Here is a 19,293-nt window from a genome sequence, read left to right on the forward strand (position 1 = left end):
AGCAGAGGAGACGCGGCGTCTCTACTGCTCAGAGTTGAGTCGGAGGCAGAGTGCCTGATGGGGATTAGTAGTGCTGCGTTGGTGTTTTTGTCATGCTCTCACTGCTGGAGATCGCAGCTTTAAGCTCTAAATTATGGATGAAAACATTGTATAACAGGATATTTTAAGCCTCGTCCAACAGAATCCCGTCGGACCATGCATCATTTAAAATGATTTAGGAATTACATAAAACGATTTTCTTTTTTCACATTTTATCATGCTGCTTATGGTATGTTTATCATTGCCCTTCAGTATTTTTAATGTTGTCTCTCCTTTTAACTTGTTTTAAATTAGATCCTGTCCATTGGTGTTCTTGATATCTTTGGGTTTGAAGACTACGAGAACAACAGCTTCGAACAGTTCTGCATCAACTTTGCCAACGAGCGGCTTCAGCACTACTTCAATCAACACATTTTTAAGCTTGAACAGGTAAAACTGTAAAAACAACTCCCACATCCCCCGTAACCAGGCCAACAGCAGACATGTGAAAAATGATAGCAGACCCCCCCTCCCCCCAGTCCAGTCGTCTGTGTTCATAAGCAGTTGTTTTCCCTGCCTCGTACTGTTACACTGAACACGCTCACATAGGGATTCCAACAAGTTGTATTGTTCAGGACATATCAATAATTGTTATACATGTCCATATATCAACAATTATGTCCTCATATATCAACAATTATACATTCATCATTTCAAATAAGTATCCGTTGGATTTCCGGGAGCATATCATTGGGGCATGCGTGCCCAAGGCCAGACTCTTGTGCCTTTTTGGCATGTCAACTCCCTGGTAATTTTCTGTGGGCTTGTTGTCATTGTTTTAGCTCTCAAGCTAAAGTTAGCCGGATTGCTTCACAGCTGCTGGCCTCTGTAGTGTTTGTGTGGTGTTACCAAAATGGGCCCCAGCAGAGCTGTAAGTGCAGAGATGGCCAACGTTCTGCAACGAGTTCTGCCGTTTTGGGTGTGCGGAATGTTCACAACATTCTTTGACAAATTTAGACAAATGGCAACTACTCAAATCATATGGCAGACGCCAAACCCTCACTGCCCTCACTGTGTCCTGCTTTCCTTTGCCTAGAAAGACCTGGACGTTGTGAAATACAGTGGGCCGCTCACCAAAATGAAACCTTTAGGTCTGTGGTGTGCAAGATCCCCCTCTTTACATTGCATTTACAAACACAATTGTTTGAACCGCCCAGAGGGACGGAAGTTATGTAATAGTTTATTTTTTAAGACTGCCCCTGACATCCAGATCAGTGTCTCTCCTTTGATCTCTGGAAGCCCGTGATGAATGCTTTTGTTTGATGGGTGGATCAGGCTAAGCAGCGGTTTCAGTGCTGACTGCAGGCGTTGCTGCCATAACGAGCCGCTAGCTTTACTCTCAGGTGACAAATCGAGAAACTTCACTCAACTAGCGACTGTTAACAAGGGGGACTCTTCTCTTCAGCATGTTTGGCCAGGGAGCACTCTGCTTACAAAAGGTGATTTACAAGGCATGCAGAATTATAGCCTGTCAAAGGCACGTCTGCAGAAGTACGTCCGTAAATATGTGAAGAAACCTCAACTGGCTCGTCATCATTTCTAAGCCCTTGAATTAGTCAATGCACCTACTGTTGACTACAGCAAGATCATGTGTTCTACTACACACTCAAGCCACTGCAGTTTGACAAGAGAATGAATAATTTTTCATGAAAGGCAGCCTTGGGTGAGAGACTTGTGCAATTGTTATTGCATACATAGAATTACACGAATGGAGAACTTGACACTGTGTGGAGCTGACCAGTGGTTTAAAAGAAATGACACGCCTGAGAGAAAAAAAATGTAATGTTTATGAAAGGTTGAGACAAAACAAAACTTAATTGTTCCTCCCTTGTCACAGCAAGCTTTGCCTAAACTAAGCAAGAAACAATGGAGCCCTAAAGACTGTTTACATCAACTGTGCAAGTACCTAGTGAAGCAAGACACTGGCATAAAACCAGAGATGAGGCGATACTTTCATGTTTAATAAAGCAGCGGCGTGCCGGAGGCAACAAATAATGAAGAAATCCAAGAAAGGGATAAAGTCAGCTGTATTCCATCACACAGCCGGTCATTTACAAGAAGTCAAGATGCTGTAGGTCTAATCTGTGATATTCATTATTGTGTGGGAAGTGCGTAGACAAACGTCTAATTTGAGGCAGCGCCCGTGGCGTGCTGTTATGACAGCTGAAGCGGGTGAAGCCTGCCTGCCTGTCAGATGGTGCCGCGCACTCTCTGGGCGCATGCCTCTCTGGTGAATGCAAATCAGACAGTGCAGTGACCGGGAGAACGGCAAGTCTGTGCTGCTACATGTTTACAAACACCAGCGCCAACCACACACACACACACACACACACACACACACACACACACACACACACACACACACACACACACTGTGACTTCACACAGGCCGCCGGCAGGTTTCCAGCATGGATGTGTCTAAAAGCGCTCAGTCATCAACTTGTTAATGCAAAGGGTGTGTGTGTGTGTGTGTGTGTGTGTGTGTGTGTGTGTGTGTGTGTACATTACAATAATAATTGTGAAGAAGGTGAGAGGAAATAGCTAACAGGAGAGTGGGAAGACTGTTGGAGGGAAAAACATACAGATTGATATGCTTTTGTGGAGAACAGGTCTGGACTTCTCATTTCCGGCAGTGATATTTGTGGACCTTGGCGCGATGACATTACAGATAGTCACATGAGTGGCACAGTGCAGAGTGGAGCGTCCAGACCCCCAGACAGCAGTGACTAAGTGAAAATCAGAGAGACTCTCAGAGAAGGAGCCAGACTGGGGCTCCCTGGAGAGGCTGCTCCATTAGCACACATTATGAATCAGGAGATTGATGGTGTTCTCCCCCACCACGAGTCGCACATGACCGATATCCGCCGCTGGGCTATAACTGCCAGCCAGGAGGTGGAGGTGACAGGGCGCTGTAGCTGTGAACCTGCGGCCAGTTTTATTTAGACACATCACACCTCTGTTGGGAGGAGAGGTGAAACCCCAGCATGCAAACTGACTAGAAATTATTTAATTTCATTAATTCATGAGTTTAGTATCGGAGAATCATGACGATATATAACAGACTTTAAGTCACCTTAAGATTTCAGTGTCCAGTTTTTATTTCATTTGGGCCACAGTGTCTCATATTGTAGGAGTTGGTCAGATGGTTGCCATAGGTTTGCTGAAATGGCCACATGTTTACTGTAGTATGTTGAGGACAGGATGCAGGGTAGTGGCTCAGAAGATACTGGAAGTCTTCATTTCCCTCACTTTTGCAGTCAAAAAAAGTGGTCCTTGGCTTCATGGACCTTGAAATTGAAAGTGGGTTGCCCGTGTCAGACTGGCTGTTCAACATGGCTGGAGCATCTGAAATCCACAGTGATACAGCTTCAGCTTTAAAAGCAATATATTTTATGCAAGGTATAGAGAGATCCCATTGTGTCTCATTCCGTCACAACTGAAGAATTACCTTTCTGTGACATTTGTTATCTTGCCCTACGATCTTGTGAATCGTGCTGAGATTTCAAATGTAGCAGATAGGTGTGTGTATCGAGCGCCGTTCCCTGCACAGGTGCTAGATTCTGAACCTATATGAAATGTCTCCTTTTAGCTCCTCAGTACAGTTTTTCCCAGTGTACCACACAGTCACCAAGGCACACATTATTTATTTTCATTTCTGAAACTCTGACGCCACACTAAAACAGTTCAGCAGTGTTTTTGTTTTGGCTCATTTAAGAGTTGCATCCCGTCAGTCCATACATGCCTTTGCTGAGTGTGAACATGTTTGTGAAATTCCTGAATCTTGTGAACCCTCATAGTGTCAAGGGGATTTCTTCTCATGTCGCTCATGGGAAATTTGCGTATGGTTTATTTGCGTCTTTGTGAGGATGGGGGGTACAAGCCTTTTTTCTCTTTCGCAACATATAAGAAATGTTCACAAACACAATGTTTCTGTTTCTGTTCTGACATCAGCAGTCATTCAACATCAAACTTTGCTGACTACCTGGATGCTTTTTGTATTGTTCTTAAATAACGTATTAATATGGGGCTGGTTGATTTGCTGATATATCATGTTTGGTTGTTGGAGCGCAAGTGTCGGTATTTTTGTGCCACATTTGTGTGCACTGTGTGACACTTGCCACATAGTGTGTGTGTGTGTGTGTGTGTGGCCCTGTTGGTATCACCCTGAATGCCAGTTATTAGTGTTGCACAGAGGCCAGTGTGGGTGAGAGTTGTTTGGGTGCCCGGCCCAGCCTACTCCTCTGCCATGCCCGGCCTGCATGCCATCTGCCGCCTCGCCTCGTAAATCCCGCCGGAGTGCCTTGGAGAGCTCAAACGGCACCACATGCTCATTATGCCATTAATGCTACTATTATTGCCCTCTTCTTAGGACCTTTTCCTTCACCAGCTCCATCGGTGGTTATGGAGAAAATTAAGGGTTGCCGTCGACTTCCGTCGACTTTACGGATTTTAACAATGTTTATCAGCCCGACGGAGAGTCGCCACGTTGAGAAAATCGTCGTGAGACGGAGAAATGCTGTGGTTCTCAGAGCCTCAGTGGATGTGTGGTGTGCTGCTCGCAGCCTGTGTTGCAGAGTTGGCATTATCTTAACTGGTTCTTCTGTAGTTTCAGCATTGAGAAGTGCTGATAATGGGCACTCCACACAGTCAGCAGAAGAAAAAAGACTATCCCTCTTTGTTTTTGTTTTTTTACTCAATCTCTTTTTCACTCTCACTCAGTCTTTCTTTTCTCTCTCTCCTTCTGTTTACATGCACGATCCCCTGAGAAAGTGTGCACCCAACTTTATCTATGTCCCTGTCACTGTGCAAAAACACAAGTATGTTGATAAATGGTTTGCATCTGTGCTCTTGTGTGGATGATTAATGTACTGACAGCACTGAGTTTAGACTTTCCACAGAGCATATAATACTGTAGTGATTATTGCTCTCTGTCTTTAATGGAAGTGAAGTTGCTGTACTGTACACACAGTGTTTTGACCCAAACATGTCATTATTATTGGCATTGTAGCTAGCCCACAAAATGAAATGTTGAAAGTTAACAAACAGGTCATTTTCATTCTGTAAAACAGCCTAGCACACTGTTCAGGGACACTATTGATTCCATTAGAAGTGAAGGGGGACATTTACAAGCGCACAATAAGGACGGTTCAGATGGTGGTCAGCCACGTAAAGGAAATTGTCTTCACGGAAAGCCTGTGTTTAATAACAAAGTGTATTAGGAACCAGGAAGTGTAGCTAGACCATGGTCACTCATTTTGCCCACAAAATAGGCTGCCTTTCGTGAGGCAAACCCACAACGAATGAACTCAGACAAAGAATGGTTATCATTTTGTTAAAGATTTTAAAACAACAACGTCATGTGTTTTCAACATTTTGATTGAAACAGACTAAAAGGTGCTAGACAAGTATATCGCAAGGCCATTGGTATGTTACCATTTTCAAGGGCCCGTGGTAGACGTCATTGTGCCCAAATATTTTCATTACAACATACAGTATAAAAGGGCGGGGACATTTTACTTTTCAGCTCATTCCATTCCTTAGATTTGTACCTTATTAGGGTACACTGAGTGATTAAGAACAAATGTGGTTTGTAGTATTTGCCTTCTATTTGCTGTCAAGTTGTTGTTTTTTTATATTCCTCTGGGGAATCAATTAAGGCATGCAGATTAAAGAGTCGTTTATCCATGTCATAGTCTTGTCTCAACAGAGAGGGGCAAAGGGGAACAGATTCCATCGATTTGCTTTTTGATTTGATTAAACCCAGGTTGGATTATATTCTTTATGGTCCCCCTGTCTTTTCCAGAAGACCAAGGAAATGGCAAAAAACACTAAACAAAGCCAAAAAAAGTCAGAAAATGTTAAGAATTCCTTTCATATTATTAAAACCACAGAGCGCACAGCCAAGCAGAGGGACGACAAGCTGCAGTCAAACATGAAACACTCTGTGGCGGCCTGTTGTTTTGTTGTTTTGGCAGTGAACCAGAGATGGAAGAAATGCCTACAGCATAATAATGTTTTTCTATTTTTTTCATATGGGATACAGTCATGTAGCACATTGCTGCAAAAATCTTCATAGAGAGACGAGGGTGTGTCTTTCAGCCTATGTGTCACAGATTGGGTGTCTGAGACTGAAAATGTTTTTGCCACTTTTCAGATCTTGAGAATTGTGCTGTTTTGATATATAAATCCAATAATTTGATAAATCCATACATCCAGCCATTACAGCTTGGTAACCTGATGGAACAGTATTTTTGACTCCTGACTACTCTGGTTACGTCTCCTTTGCTGACACAAACCCTGTAATCCTTGATATTTATGATGACATTGCCAACAGGCTTTAGATAATCTGATCTTAAATGTGTGTCCCCCTCGTGCAGGAAGAGTATCGGGCGGAGGGCATCACCTGGCACAACATCGACTACATTGACAACACCAGCTGCATCCACCTCATCAGCAGGAAACCCACAGGACTGCTCCACCTACTGGACGAGGAGTGCAAGTGAGTGATCACACCTCCCCACCCATTTCTCTGTCTCTTTCACTGTCTCTCTCCCTCTCGTCCTCCAGCACAGCCTTCAGACATGTAGTTCTTTCTCCCCTCAAGGCACCAGTTAATCAGTGCAATACTGTGACTCAGGAGTGTTTCAATAATGGTTGTGGAGATGGCCATATTAATCAACATTTACATCCAATAGGGAGCAATGACGGGAACAATGATTTGTCAAGTGATTTCAATGTGCCCTGCACATGTTTGTACACACTAGCATGTTGGCGTGAAGCTTGACCTGTCCTCTGCTCTCATCTCCTCTGCTCTCTATGCCTCTGCTCCACTGCAGATGATGTGTTTTACTGTAAAGTCAAGTGGGCAATGAATAATGAAGAGTGAGGCCACGTTTGTCCTCTCACATCACGCGCATCCAGCCTGATAAAGGGGGATAAAAGAAGCTGAATTCCGCTCCGTCTAAATGGCTGGAAACCTGAGTCCCCTCGTGCTCCCTGGGCGCCGCATAGCTCCGGTCCCCTCACGCTCCCTGGGCGCCGCATAGCTCCAGCCTCTTTGTGGACCGGTGTTGAGCTTCCTCTAGTTGTTGATCTTCTGCTAAAAGTATCGGCAGAAGCCCCAGAGATCTGGTGTCTGGAGGAACTGCATGTGTTTATCAGATTTCAAAAAAAGAAAGAGAGAGAGAGAATGTGTTTCTCTCAGTTCCTCCTCGCAGCCATCTCTGTGGATCATTACGAAAGAATGAAGCCATTTAAGCAGTCGGGAAATGGCATATTTTTATTGCGCTAACTTCAAGCAGGGTTACACAGTCGCTAACATGCAACGTGCCGGTTACGCAATGCCACTCTTCATGCATTATGGAACCTTATTTGCATCCATTCAAACTAGAGCAACGTGCGTTTGAGAAATGACATACACGCCCAGCTGACCTCAGCGAGCCAGATGTGGGGCGGTGCTGGGGCGGGAGAGGGCACGCGCGTGTGTGTCTGTGTGTGTCTGTGTGTGTGTCTGTGTGTCTGTGTGTGTGTCTGTGTGTGTGTGTGTGTGTGTGTGTGTGTGTGTGTGTGTGTGTTAGGGTGGTAGGAGTGTTAAGTCTCATACCCGGCTGTGACACTGCACATGCGGCTTTGTTGTGATACACACACACACACATACACACACACACTCTTCCAGCAGCTGTGTGTGTGTGCATCTAAATGGCTAATAATCAGAGACCGAGAGAGTGGGAGAGCGACAGAGAGACGGGCCCTGAGGCACAGCCCCCACCTCCCCCCTCCCCCGCCGCCAGCAGACTCACTGACCTATTAATTACACTGATTCAGCTCCGTGTCTCGCCGTGCAGGAGAAATTAGCTGTGTGAAAAGTAACATGTTTCACTCGCCGACCGCAGCGCAGCGCGAAGCCCAAGACCCCCCCCCAGGGGAGCCACATCATCGGCCTGATCGCCGCGGCCTGCATCACATGTGATGGAGGCCTCACATCGGCCCGCGTGTGCTACCCCAGGGCCTGCTCCTGTCTCCACATCGCATTGCTGCTATCGCTAATGGACTATGATTTTTCTATCTTTTTCTCTCTCTCTCTCTCTCTCTCTCTCTCTCTCTCTCTCTCTCTCTCCTCTTCCCTCATTCTTTCTCTCTCCCTCTCAGCTTCCCGCAAGCGACCAACCAGACGCTGCTGGATAAGTTCAAGCGGCAGCATGAAGGGAACAGCTACATTGACTTCCCAGCCGTCATGGAGCCCGCATTCATCATCCGCCACTACGCCGGCAGGGTCAAGTACCGGGTGAAGGTGAGTGCAATCCCCCATCTGCTCATTTCCATCTACAATCTCTATGGTCCTCTGCATCTTAGTGCATCTTATTATGATGATCTTTTGGGGTGGGTATATGAATGTGGCCATGTTTTGGTCTGGTTGTGTCTGTCTTGGTGTTGTGATCTTTGTATGGGAATGTTAGTTGTTTACCAAAAGGGTCTCTGACACATATAGTGAGATTCACTCAGTTTTGGAAACTGTAGACCTTGGATCGTGTGTGCGTGTAATGCAGGCGTGTTGGCAGCGCTGCGCGTGTGGTAAAAGTGTTCATGTTTGTGTATGTACAGTATGTATGAGGAATGACACATACCATATTGCATATTACAATATCCTCTGATTTTAATCAGTCCCTTGGCTCGTTGCCGAGCTGGACATTCATATCTCTGAAGTATGCTGTAGGCTGGCACACAGCTGACCGTGAAGCCCACATCAGGCTCAGGCAGCTATTTTCAAAGATGTCAGAATTGTTTGTCCTCGCTACACTGCCTCCTCTGTGACTAACAAGCTAAAGGCACCGTGCCAGGATGCTTTGTGTTTCTGAGGCCTGCGTGTTTTTTTTTTTGTAATGTTTGCGCTTATTTAGTAATGCTGTTCAGATTTGCTCTCGAAAATGCAGCTCCCCTCAAAGCGGCCATGCAAATGTTTGATTTATCGGCCAAAAGGAGAAGAAGACTAATTATGTCATTTATGATTTGTCACCAAGTGGGTTGCGGCAGCCCTCTTTGTACAGTATAAAACAAACATGTGACCACATGCTGTACAAAATTTTCTCTGAATATGAATATTTTTTTTCAGCATATTTAACTTATAATGCCAGCAGTTCAGGATGCCTTAGATTTCTGCTCCTATATTTCTCCCTTTCCCATCTGTTAAGTTGGCTGGAATGATCCCGTTTAATGTCCTTAAATGTGCTTAAAGCTCCTTGGTGAGGTTGGGGCCGCCTGGAAGCCCACCATGAGGAGCTGATCCCTCTTAAGATTTGCGTGGCTGTTTTCTCAATGTCTTATATAATAATACACATCTGAACCCTGCCCTTGCGATCTCGTGGAGTTCTCACCGAGTTCTCAGTGTCTGTGTGTGTGAACATGGCAAGTCAAGGCAGCGACGGAGAGTGTTAGCCCATGGGACCGTGGCGAAAGAAAGAAAGAAAGGAAGGAAGGATGGATGGATGTAGCCTGATGTGTTCTCACACGTTCTTGTGCGCGGTTCTGTCCTCGCAGGACTTCAGGGAGAAGAACACGGACCACATGCGGCCCGACATCGTGGCTCTGCTGAAGAGCAGCAAGAACGCCTTCATCGGCGGGCTGATCGGGATCCACCCTGTGGCTACCTTCCGCTGGGCCGTGCTGCGGGCCTACTTCAGGGCAGTGGTGGCCTTCCGCATGGCCGGCAAGAGATACGTGGAGAAGAAGGGTGGTGAGTACTTCATGGGGCTTCATATCTTTTACATCAGCATACTTCCTGTTATATAAATATATATACACTTCATACAGTATATGGGCTGCTCCCATTGTAAAGCTAAGTCTGTTTTTTATTTTATTTTTTTACTTACAGAAAATTTTTGTGCGGATTATTTCTGGTTTGGTACCAGCTGTGTAGTGATGACTGAGTACTGTACATACTGTAGCTTCACCACCCACTGTATGTAATGTAAAGCCGGGGTGTAAGCCACCCACATAATCATGCTGCAGCTGACAGATATACACTCAGCCTGCCAGCTGTTCTGCCAACCTGCAAAGAGATCTGCATTCACAGACTAAGATCACCAAGCACAGCACCCAGCAATTACAGCTGAGGACTAATCATCATACCGTAGCCGATTATCTAGCGCACGTGTGGGTAGATGGTTGTTTTATGTGATGTAGTAGTGCTGTTCGTGTGTGATTGTGTGACTGACTGAGCGTGTGCGTTAGTTGGCTATACATGCATACGTACGAGACTTGCATAGCATTAGTGCCTTCATTTTAGAACCTGTCGCTTTGGCTCTCAGAATGCCTTGACTTCCTCTCAGCTATCCTCTCAGCTTCCACCTCTTTGACTGCACCGAAGACTAATTTCAGTCATTCTGGATGAAGTCCACCTTTTAGACAACCCCCCTGAGATAGTGTCATGGACTGATTTGTTTTGATAGTTTAGGTAATTGACTTAGACTGCAGAATCCAGAAATAAAGTGGCTCTTTTTTATCAGGGTGTTAAAAGTAGGGGACTTATCCAGTCCAGTTGATTTTGTTTGACATTGTGACAATGCTTTGAGTCGGCATACAATTAAACTGACCCCCATAAATTGTAAAAACAAACTGATTTTAACAAGAAAAAAAAAACATTTCCCCAGTATATTCTATGCTAATTGTGTTAATATGACCTTGTGGGTTGTTTTTACAACAGTGATTCTCAAATGTGAAACATCCAATTGAAGGTGTTCACACAGAGACTTAATTCGATCAAATCAACAGGGCCCCCCCAAGTCATAATAACCCTGTCAACCAAGACGGGACCCTGTGGGGTCGGGAGTACAGATTACAGGTGAGCTCATCAGTCTTAAAATAGCTGAGGTCAGAGAGGTCGCCCTGGAGTGGGAACGCAACCTGTCGGAGGCACTCTGACCTACGCCACGACGCCCCAAAATGACCTGAAATAGGAGCGTAGTGCAGCAGCTCCACCCTCTAGAGAGCACCCAGGGGTGTTTTCTCTTCATAGATGGCCATTCTTCTTACTCCTCCTTGTGTAATCTGTCTTTCTCTCTCTCTCTCTCCCCCTGTCTCTCTCTCTCTCTCTCTCTCTCTCTTTTTTTTCTTTTTGCTTCCCAAGGGCATGATGATTCGGCTCCATGTGCAGTGTTGAAAAGTGTGGATAGTTTTAGCTTTCTGCATCATCCTGTGCATCAGAGAAGCTTAGAGATCCTGCAGAGGTGCAAAGAGGAGAAGCACAGTAAGCACAGCTGCAACCCCCCTCTTTCTGTTTGTCTCACCGTTTTACTGCTCTGTCTGTCTGTCTGTGTGTCTGTCTGTCTAGTTGTCTGTCTGTCTGTCTGTCTGTCTGTATGTATGTGTCTATCTGAATCTCATTCCACTGTTTCATTTCTTGGTTATTACAGTATGTGGGTGTAAAGGGAATCACCAAGCATCAGCCATTTTCTAAATCTCCATCTCCTTCGTAAATAACCTTGATCCGATCTCTGATTCTTAACTCTGTCTTCCATTTTTGCCTCTTCAGCCAATTGGCAATGCGGGGCAAAAGTGGACCTTTGTGGACGCACAATTAAACATGATGGAGATTAAACAGATGGACACAGTCAGCTAAGACTAGCTGTGATGGCTAATGTTGAGTGGTACTCACTGCTCTCTTTCTCTCTCTTTCCCACTCCCTCCATCTCTATCCATCTCCTATCCATGTGTCTGAGTAACCAAGTGCTGCATGTGTGCCGGTCTCTTTCTCTCTCTCTCTCTCTCTCTCTCACTCACTCACCTCGCCACCCCTCCCCTACTCAATGCCCTCTGTTTGGGGACAGCTTTGCCTGATGTGCCCCCCTCTCGATCACATTAAGCTGCACTAATACACCCACCCCCCCCCCCCCACACACACACACACACCTACCCATGTCAAACACACCAGCTCCCGTGCCAAGCCCACAGTGACTCATCGAGAAAGTCCAAATTTGGAATGCACATCGGAGTCTCTCCCTCTCACAGTGGGCTAAAGCTTTCAAGGGTGTTGTCCTCGTTATGCGTGACTTCTTTTACTAATGGTGGTACAAAAGGGTTTGTGATTCATCCCATGTAAAAATGATGTAGACTATAATTTGGGTATATGATTCTTTTTTGAACATTTTACTCTAAACATGACCTTATGTGAGCAGTTTTTGATACTTGTCATTTTCCCCTTTTTCATCAATCAGGTCTTCCTTTATTATCGAATCAGTATGTCATGATGAATAATTTAGTGATAAACATAGTAACACACCACTGACATATGGTTTAAAGATGGAGGTTGGGGTGGAAACAAAATGTCAAAATGTGAAACCCTATCTGTCCATGCAGTGAAATGGGAACAGATGGAACATAGTAATAATAGCTCACTCAAGACATATTGAGCTCTACTAGTGAGTGATCTCATCGTTTGGCTCTTCGTCAGTGTTGATGATTGCAACCAGTAGAAAAACAGCATGTCTGTGAGGACATGTATACTGCTGAGTCTGCTCTCCGGTGAATAAACAATCACTCTGTCTCATCCTCCATCTTCCCTTCAACTGAATAATCTTCCCAGTGAGAGGAGTTAACATTGGTGAATGGCTGTCCCTTGTGTTGTGCATTGGTATGTGGTGTGCGTGTGCGTGTGTGCGTGCGTGTGTGTGTGTGTGTGTGTTTTCCCACCTGTGTAAGTGTGTGGTAAACCTTTCTCCCTGTCTGTGTTTTGCCTCAGGCATGACCAGAAAGAGTCCACGCACGCCTCTCTCTGACCTGCAGGGCAGCAACACGCTACACGACAGACCGCCACGGTAAGATCATCATCGAGATCATCCATGCTCATTCTTTGGGAGTTATGACTGCAGAAGTTAGCTGTGACTGAGCTTTTTTTTTGGTTGGGAATAGAATACGTGTGGGGAGTGTGCTGAGATTCTCCACTAAAACAATTCAAATAGATTCTACACACTTCCACAATCTCACAACTTCTTTGGTTTTATATTTTAAGTAGGATGATAAAGGTTTTTATAATGCTTTATGTAGGAATGGTGCATGAACTTGTGACACACTGGTTGGAGTAGTCTTACTCCCTGTCCACGTAACTGCCCCCCAAAGACTAAACGTATTGAGATGGCAGGCCAGTGAGTGTCAGCGTCCAGTCTCCAGTGTTGACTGAGCTCTCTGGGTCAGAGTTCAGAGTGTCCTCAGGACGCCACCTCTCCCATCTCCCCCGCAACGAGTTGAGGACTGAACGAATAAGAACTGCCCAAGGGGAAACCTGGAAGGGGTTGAGGTCGTCCATTCCTCACCTTACGCAAGTCTCCCTTCTGTGGGCCGTGGACGTGGGTGGGGTCCAGTTAGTGGCCGCAGTCATGAGACTCTCCGGGTGAGCTGGCACGCTGACTGTACACTTATCCCCGCAACTCCCACATAGCCACTCCATGAGGGAGCCTCATATTTCTTTAATGACTGAATATGGCATGGGATTACTGATGGATGTGCCTGAGCAAGTGGCAGTGGTCTGTCTCACAACAGCGCCTTTGTTTTCGGCCCACAGCCTGGGCTGTAAAGTCCTCCTAATGTGATTTGCAACCACACACACACACACACACACACACACACACACACACACACACACACACACACACACACACACACACACACACACACACACACACACACACACACATTCACACACATGTACTGTACGCACACACACACACATATGTAGACTCAGTGCAAGCAGACCCACACACTTTCTGTGTTACCAAGTGACCACTTAAACCAGCCCCCCTAGCCCCCTCCTTCAATGCAGCTGCTTCCGATGTGATGTCAGGTCGCAGTTATGTGCTGGAGAAGACAGCCCCCCGGCCTGGTAAACAGTTGGAGCTCTGCAGGAGACCCCTCAGACATACACTTACTGTCCATGCATCCTGAATGTCTGCTTGACCCCCACCCCCCTTTTTTTAAATTATAACCAGTCTCAGCTTCCACAGGGCCCCACTGTGGAAGTAAACAGGAATTCAGAGGACTCTGATGTGTTGCTGGAAGGGCCCACTTTTGCACAGATTTTGACTCTTGAGTGTATTCATGGACAAAAAAAAAAAAAAATGCTTCGCGTTCGTGATGGCCGTAAAGGATCATAACTACAGGATTAACTCTGTTCTGAAAAAATGGGTACAGCCTGCTGGCACATTTAACATACCATGTATTGTTTCATTTCAATACATTCTTTTGAAAGCTCTCTTTACACTGCCTTGACACACACTTTATACATTAAATGGAGGCTAGGCTAGGTCTCACACTGCTAGTTTTTAATGGAACCTGAGGCAGTTGGTTTCCAGAGCTACACAATAGCTCCACTCATCATAACAAAAGGGACAGCAGGAGACTGGAATGTGAGGAAAATGTTGATTGAAGTGTTTACGCGCGTCTACCAAATACTTCCCACAAATCTCTCAGCGAAGCAGAGGAACCCCCGACAGATAGTAATAGGTCTGCGTTAGTGTGTAGTGGGCCGAGCCATTCGCTCTGTCTGAGCAGGTTTGGCTTCCGAAGCAGCGCAGGTCTCTAGCCGGTAGTGCGCCGTCGCGGACATGCTGTTATTTACTGCCTGTGTGCTCAGCATCCTAACGCATGCCAGCAACCTAAATCACCAGCACTGAACTCCTCTCGCTGCCTGTTATTGTTTAAAATAATATTCCTCTTGACGGGTCTGGAGGCCCTGCTGTTTCATATAGTGTGTACCTTAGAGTTCCAGTGCCGCAGTTCCACTACAGCAGTGAATAAATGATTCTCCAGGATCCCTGTTTTTTCGCAGTTCAGCCAAACATTGCCTTCAAAGGTCAATAGAGAGAAGTAGTCACTTATGAGGCAAGGTTTCTATTCTCGACATGCGAGTATGTCAGGCTGTGAATATGTACAAACAGAGGAAAATATTTGTAAAATGCGAGACAGCTTTTTTATGTTTCACCACAAAAGAAAATATTGCAGAATTCTTGGCATCGGTGGCTAGTCGTTAAACAGAAAAGGCGCTAAGACCTCCCTGCTGCTGGTGTTTTAACAGCCTCAGCACCACAAACAAGCTCGTGGCTGTCTGACATAAAGCAGTAAAAAACTGGAAACAAACGCCATCTAAATTAAAAGCTCCTTCATTCCTTCCCCTTCACTTTTAGACCCCTAAGAGCCCAGAGCCCAAAAGTCTAACCCAAGTGTACAGTATCAAGAGTAGTAGAGTGACCACATAAAACCCCATCATAATATTTCATAGCATTTTAGAACCTGTTTGTAATGAGTTAGCCGAACTGCCTGTGAAACTGGAGTGCGATATATCACTGCACCTTGGAGTGGAATGGAATCCCGACTGTGAGCAGATGTATCCTCTCACCCTGAGGAACTTTGTGTGTGGCATGGCCACTAGAGAAGGTATAAATCATTGGTCGAGGCAAAAAACACCCAAGCCCCGCTAACTGTTTTTATTTTTTTTACCGCTTGACGAATTCAGTCTGTTCTTTCCCTCCTCCACAAATGCCACAAAATGTTTTTAGTGGATTTTTACGTTATTTAATATTATTTTATTTTGCCCAGACCCAAGTGGTTTTGGGTTGCGCTTGGGTCAACCTCTGTAACCGCTCCTCAGAGGACTGTATGCGAGTTTGTGTTTTTCCAGCCCTTCAGTTGGGCTGGCTGCACCTGGAAGCCAGAAGAGTTTGTGGTAGTGGATCAGGTGCTGGGAATGGTGTAGATTGCGGAGTGCATTTCACCGATCCCGTTTATTCATCAGTAACTCGTCACTCCATAAATCCTTAAGCATGACATAAACAGCGTGAGGCTGCTGAAAATATTCGGGCATGGATGTAATTTATGCCAGAATTTCAGTTCATCTGAGCTTGTAATGTCAAGAAATAAATCAAAAAGACCATTATCTATCTAGCATGAATTACGCTCAACACCCTTCTAGGATGTCTTTCCATGCTATAGGAAAGCACATTAGTGACCTCTATGGGTATGCACCTTACCACAAAACCACTAAATGCCCTGTCAGTGTGTACGTGTGTGTTGTACGTGTGTTGAAGAATCTGTGTGTTGAAGAATATGTGTGTTGATGGGTTCATGTTCTCCTTCCTGTCAGTGTGTACGTGTGTGTTTAAGGATCTGTGTGTTGATGTGTTCATGTCTCTCCTTTCAGGGAGGGCTGGAACGGTCGGTCTCCGATGCAGAGTCGCCTGTCCTCCACCGGCTCTGGCGGCTCGGAAGAAGACGGCATCTTTGTCAACTCCACCAGCAGCAAACTCCTGGAACGAGCCCATGGCATCCTCATGTAAGCAAGGAGACTTCTTGAATTTCCCCTGGGGATCAATAAAGTATCTATCTGTCTATCTGTCTGTCTATCTGTCTATCTATCTATCTATCTATCTAATCTATCTATCTATCTATCTATCTATCTATCTATCTATCTGTCTGTCTGTCTGTCTATCTATCTATCTATCTATCTATCTATCTATCTATCTATCTATCTATCTATCTATCTATCTATCTGTCTGTCTGTCTGTCTGTCTGTCTGTCTGTCTGTCTGTCTGTCTGTCTGTCTGTCTGTCTGTCTGTGCCACATGTCACAGCCTCCTCTCTCTGTTTTTCTTCTCTTTCACTTTTGCCTCTTGTTTTCTTCAAGTGTGAGTGTTAACTGTGAAAGCCCTCAAATATGTATGAGGTCAGAGAAGGATATTCACCCACTCCATCTTTCCATTATGCAGCACACAGGGTTTTCACCTTATGTTCCAAGATGGCAACTATCCTCAAAATGTCAGAAAATGTTGGCATCAGACAGGGACACGTAATGAAGTGTCTGGACCAGGGCTAAATTCCAGCGTTCTTGAATGCCATGCGAGGTTACATAGTTTCAGTTTCTTCTGTTATGGTTACGGTCTTGATAATTTCTCTGTGTGTTTTTCTCACAAACAGGAGGAATAAGAACTACAAGATGAAGCCAAGTCTTCCAAAGGTAAGTATGTTTTCTTATATGCGTTTGGCCCATGATGAGTAGTGTTGGTTGTGAGCCTTAACCATTGCCTGTGTGGGTCTTCTGCAGCATCTGCTGGATGTGAAGTCTCTCAAGTACCTGAGCAATCTCACACTGCAAGACCGCATCACCAAATCCCTCCTGCACCTTCACAAGAAGAAGAAGCCACCTAGCATCAGTGCCCAGTTCCAGGTCAGTTCTATCTCACACTTTTCAATCTTAGTTTTTTTTTTATCTTTCCATACTTTTCTTTCTTTGCTCCCTTTCTTTACCGTCCTCTTTTTATTCTGTGATGTACTAAAACGCATAGATGGTCTTCATTTGTGTCAAACCTGATGAAATGTTGATGTTTTCTTTCCTAATATTTCTCCCCCTATCACTGGCGTGTCTGATAGTTGAGCGCAGCATTGACATTTTAGCGCAGGCAGCGCCCTAAATAGCTGCAATAAACTGGACTAGAACAGAGTTGTTGTTTCCCCCCCCCCCCCCCTTTTTTTGACGAGCCTCTAACAACCCTACGTAAGTGTGTGTCCCCACCCTTCTATTTTCCCGCATGTCCCAGTCTGCCCACAGTCTGGTCCTCCAGCTCCGATTCACATAAAAACCAAACAAAGCCTTGTGAACTATGGCGTCATGTCTGCCTTTAATAGCTCAGATGGCTTTAGTGACCCAAACAAACTCTCCCTCCCATTTCACTTTCATAGCTCACAATACAATATCACACTGAGGCTGTGGGAGCCATCTGAGAAGAGAGAGTCCGAGTCCGTGCGGTAAAACAATAGTGCTCATTTGAGACGTGTTTATATAGGTTTGTTATCAATGTGAGAATCTTTCATCCCCCATGAAAAAGGATATTTGAAGAAGGTCATTTGGCAGGTTTTCAGAGGAAAGTGTAAGAAAAGAAAGCAGTTGATCTTAGATCCCCTGTGGAGCTGTGGGCAACTGGCTTACAGCACGCCATCCTTAAACTGGTATGAAATGTCCAGATAAGCCCTCCCATATCTCAAGCAGGGCTTCCCCTTGGTCCAGCGTCTCTCTCCTCCAACCCAGGGTTTCTCTTCTCCTGCCCACTGACCCAGGGTTTCGACCACAGCCAGGGGCCTCCCAGAGAGCCATAAACAGCCCCAACCTGTGTCTGTCCAGCGACTGGCCCGCAGCCCAGCACAGCAGCACATGTGTGGATGAGCTCACTTCCCGCATCCTGTTGTGTGTCTGATTGCTTTAATCTTCTGGGGGGTGGGGGGGAGTGGAATTCCTGACCACCACCAAAAGAGACGCCTGTGTTCCTCTCCTCTTCTCTTCTGTTCTCTTCTCTTCCTGTGATGCTCACACCACTCACGTGTGCTCGCGCGCCAATGAGAACCATGTTTTGGTTGCGTTGTAGCAGCTGTAATTTGGTGAAAAAGGCTGTAAACGGATTAAAAGATGTTCGCTAATTCTCTCTCATTTTCTCGTTTCTAGGTGTCTCTTAATAAACTGATGGAGACCCTGGGCCAGTCCGAGCCCTACTTTGTTAAATGCATCCGTTCAAACGCAGAGAAGGTACCGTCTGTTAATCACACTAATCTGTAGTGCCCCGGGAGTGTGAATAATTCAGGAATGCCAGTTTGCCCGCTAAATGCTAACATATTGCATCTGTCTGGCCGTGTGTGTGTGTGTGTGACTGCGTGCTGTTCTGTTTACAGCTTCCCCTGCGATTCAATGATGTCCTTGTCCTGAGGCAGCTACGGTACACAGGCATGCTGGAGACGGTGCGCATCAGACAATCAGGATATCCTATCAAGTACACTTTCCAGGTTAGACAATCCCCCGCTGAAACCACACTATCTACCTTGGGGACACCCACCCACTTAATTACACACTCATGCCAATCTTTAACACTAGACTGTTCTCAGAGGATTTCTTGGACTATAAAATGTGTAAGTAATCCCCCTTTTGGCAAAATCCCTTATTTGTAATAAATGCATTGGCTCAATAGGAGAACACCATGCTTATTCAATGTCATCATGCAACATGGTACCAGTTGAGAGGCACATTGGATACAGCCATCTATCTGGAGGGGCCCTCAGATATCCCAAAAAGAGTGTTTTTCTTGGTGTTGTGTTCCATTTCATAATCATGGAATGTGGGACTTGGAGCCAGCTAGCCAGCACGAAATGGTTTGACTTTATGCTAATTTGCCTCTCCTTCAGCAGAGATGA

General features: G+C 45.5%; 1 protein-coding gene across 1 annotated transcript in view; it reads left to right on the forward strand.

The window, feature by feature from the left end:
- The window catches only part of myo9aa (myosin IXAa), a 41,327-nt gene that overhangs the window by 4,748 nt on the left and 17,286 nt on the right, over positions 1 to 19,293 (forward strand). The window contains exons 4-14 of the mRNA XM_048263662.1: positions 334 to 468; positions 6,456 to 6,577; positions 8,227 to 8,368; positions 9,613 to 9,808; positions 11,201 to 11,320; positions 12,812 to 12,887; positions 16,262 to 16,393; positions 17,035 to 17,074; positions 17,162 to 17,284; positions 18,554 to 18,634; positions 18,778 to 18,888. Of these exons, the coding sequence (XP_048119619.1) occupies positions 334 to 468; positions 6,456 to 6,577; positions 8,227 to 8,368; positions 9,613 to 9,808; positions 11,201 to 11,320; positions 12,812 to 12,887; positions 16,262 to 16,393; positions 17,035 to 17,074; positions 17,162 to 17,284; positions 18,554 to 18,634; positions 18,778 to 18,888 (1,278 nt within the window). The remainder of the gene's footprint in view (positions 1 to 333; positions 469 to 6,455; positions 6,578 to 8,226; positions 8,369 to 9,612; positions 9,809 to 11,200; positions 11,321 to 12,811; positions 12,888 to 16,261; positions 16,394 to 17,034; positions 17,075 to 17,161; positions 17,285 to 18,553; positions 18,635 to 18,777; positions 18,889 to 19,293) is intronic.

The sequence above is a fragment of the Alosa alosa genome, chromosome 14 (assembly GCF_017589495.1).
Source record: "Alosa alosa isolate M-15738 ecotype Scorff River chromosome 14, AALO_Geno_1.1, whole genome shotgun sequence".
Classification (NCBI taxonomy): Eukaryota; Metazoa; Chordata; class Actinopteri; order Clupeiformes; family Clupeidae; genus Alosa; species Alosa alosa.